Below are 2,230 nucleotides of genomic sequence, written 5' to 3' on the forward strand. Positions count from 1 at the left end.
GAGCTGCCCTGATCCAACCACCCTTGGCACAGCTGAGCAGGGAAGGGGGGAAAAAGGATGTTGATGTTCCATTTGGGATGTGGGCTGCAATGAGTCTGCTGGGTCCCAGCGAGGCTCCGTGAAAGGGGATTTATTTAATCATAGAATGGTTTGGGTTGGAAAGGACCTTAAAGCTCATCCAGTTCCAACCTCCCTGCCACCAGCAGGGACACCTTCCACTAGACCAGGTTGCTCAAAGCCTCATCCAACCTGGCCTTCCAGGGAGGAGCAGCCACAGCTTCTCTAGTCAACCTGTCTCACAACCCTCTGGGTGAAAAATTTCCTCCTAATATCTCACCTACATCCCCCCTCTCTGAGTTTAAAACCATTTCCCCTTGTCCTATTTCTTCCCTTCCCCACCAGGGACCAAGTCAGGTGGCCACACATAGGTGTCTGGTGGTGCTTATGAAGCCCCAAGGGCCATGCCTACCTCTGCAGGCCAGGATCTATCCTCCCATCCCCCGATGGTTGGGCATCTGCCCTAGGTTTGCACCCCGGCTGTTGCCACCAGAAAGTACCCTCAGACACATGGTCCTCTTGTCCTCAACATGGCACTGCCTGCTTCTCTGCCTACAGACCTGGCCGGGGCAGAGGTGGCAGAGGTCCGCCTGGTAGAAGGACCGAACCGCTGCGGTGGGAGGGTGGAGGTGCTCCACGCCGGGCAGTGGGGGACGATCTGCGATGATGGTTGGGACCTGAACGACGCGGCGGTGGTGTGCAGGCAGCTGGGCTGCGGCAAGGCCACAGCGGTCCACAGCCGGGCTCGCTTTGGGCAGGGAACAGGGCACATCTGGCTGGATGACATGAGCTGCACCGGGAATGAAGACAACCTCGCCCAGTGCCAAGCTCGTCCCTGGGGACAGAACAACTGCAACCATGGAGAAGATGCCAGTGTGGTGTGCTCAGGTACATCCCATCCTGTGACATGGGGCATGTGGGGGACAGGGATGGGAGGGTCTTTCCTGCATCTGGCCATCTCCAGGGTGATGCTGGCTCTGGAAAGGTGTGGTTTTTCATGGACTCATAGAATGTTGTGAGTTGGAAGGGACCCACAAGGATCATCCAGGCCAACTACTGTCCCTGCACAGGACAATCCCAACATTCACACCATGTCCCTGAGGGCCTTGGCCAAATGCTGCTGGAATCTTCTCAGGCTTGGTGCCATCAGCACCTCCCTGGGGAGCCTGTTCCAGGGCTCCACCACCCTCTGCCTCAAGAACCTTTTCCTCATGGCCAACCTCACCCTCCCCTGCCACATCTTCCTGCCATTCCCTCTGCTCCTGGCATTCGTTGGTGGCCAGAGAGAAGAGATCAGCGCCTGCCCCTCCTCTTCCCCTTGGGAGGAAGTTCTAGACCCCCAGGAGATCTCTCAGTCTCCTCCAGGCTGAACAAACCAAGTGACTCCAGCCTCTCCTCATATGGATTCCCCTCTAAACCCCTTCACCAATTTTGTGGCCTCCTCTGGACACTCTCCAGGAGCTTTAGATCCATTTTTGTGGAGGGGATCTGGCAAAGGGTCTTTTTGACCAGGCTTGTCCGCAACCCAGCAGCAGATTCCCACCCCATTCATAACCAACATCTCATTGAAACCTTCACATCCCCCTCTCCTTGTGACACTAAGCAAGCCAAGCCCTGTCTCTAGGGGAACATCTGACCACAAATCCCCAGTCTGGTCTCCATTGCCTGGTCCACACGCTTGCATGGAGGAGACACCACCCTTTTAGGGTATGGAGGTGCAACTGAAGTCCACCTTGATGGCCATGATCCTCTGAAAGGGTTGGAGGGGTTGCATCCCTTGCTGGAGGTGACCATTAACGTATCTGTATTTGCACTCTGGCTTCTGATATTTTTTTTTGGTGAGGTGATGGGGGCCTTGTTCTCCTTTCCTAATCAGCTTTCTCTTGGCAGGTGCCAACATCACTGAGGAGACACAGGTCCGCTTGGCCAACGGCCCAAACCGCTGTGCTGGGAGAGTGGAGGTGCTTCACCAACAGCGGTGGGGAACCATCTGTGATGACAGCTGGGATTTGAAGGATGCTAAGGTGGTCTGCCGGCAACTGGGCTGTGGGATGGCCGTGGCAGCCCCCGGTCAAGCTCACTTTGGGCAAGGGTTCGACCCCATCTGGTTGGATGGCGTGGAGTGTACTGGCAAGGAGATGACCTTCTCCCAGTGCAGCATCGGCAGGTGGGG

At 56.4% G+C, this 2,230-nt stretch overlaps 1 protein-coding gene across 1 annotated transcript in view; it reads left to right on the top strand.

Annotated features, from left to right (window-relative positions):
- Window positions 1–2,230, top strand: part of LOC104527945 (deleted in malignant brain tumors 1 protein) — a 22,628-nt gene that overhangs the window by 18,765 nt on the left and 1,633 nt on the right. The window contains 2 exon segments of the mRNA XM_029085914.1: window positions 616–969; window positions 1,948–2,230. The exon segment at window positions 1,948–2,230 is cut by the window's right edge and continues 8 nt beyond it. Of these exon segments, the coding sequence (XP_028941747.1) occupies window positions 616–969; window positions 1,948–2,230 (637 nt within the window).

The sequence above is a fragment of the Antrostomus carolinensis genome, unplaced genomic scaffold, assembly GCF_000700745.2.
Source record: "Antrostomus carolinensis isolate BGI_N321 unplaced genomic scaffold, ASM70074v2 scaffold23787, whole genome shotgun sequence".
NCBI lineage: Eukaryota > Metazoa > Chordata > Aves > Caprimulgiformes > Caprimulgidae > Antrostomus > Antrostomus carolinensis.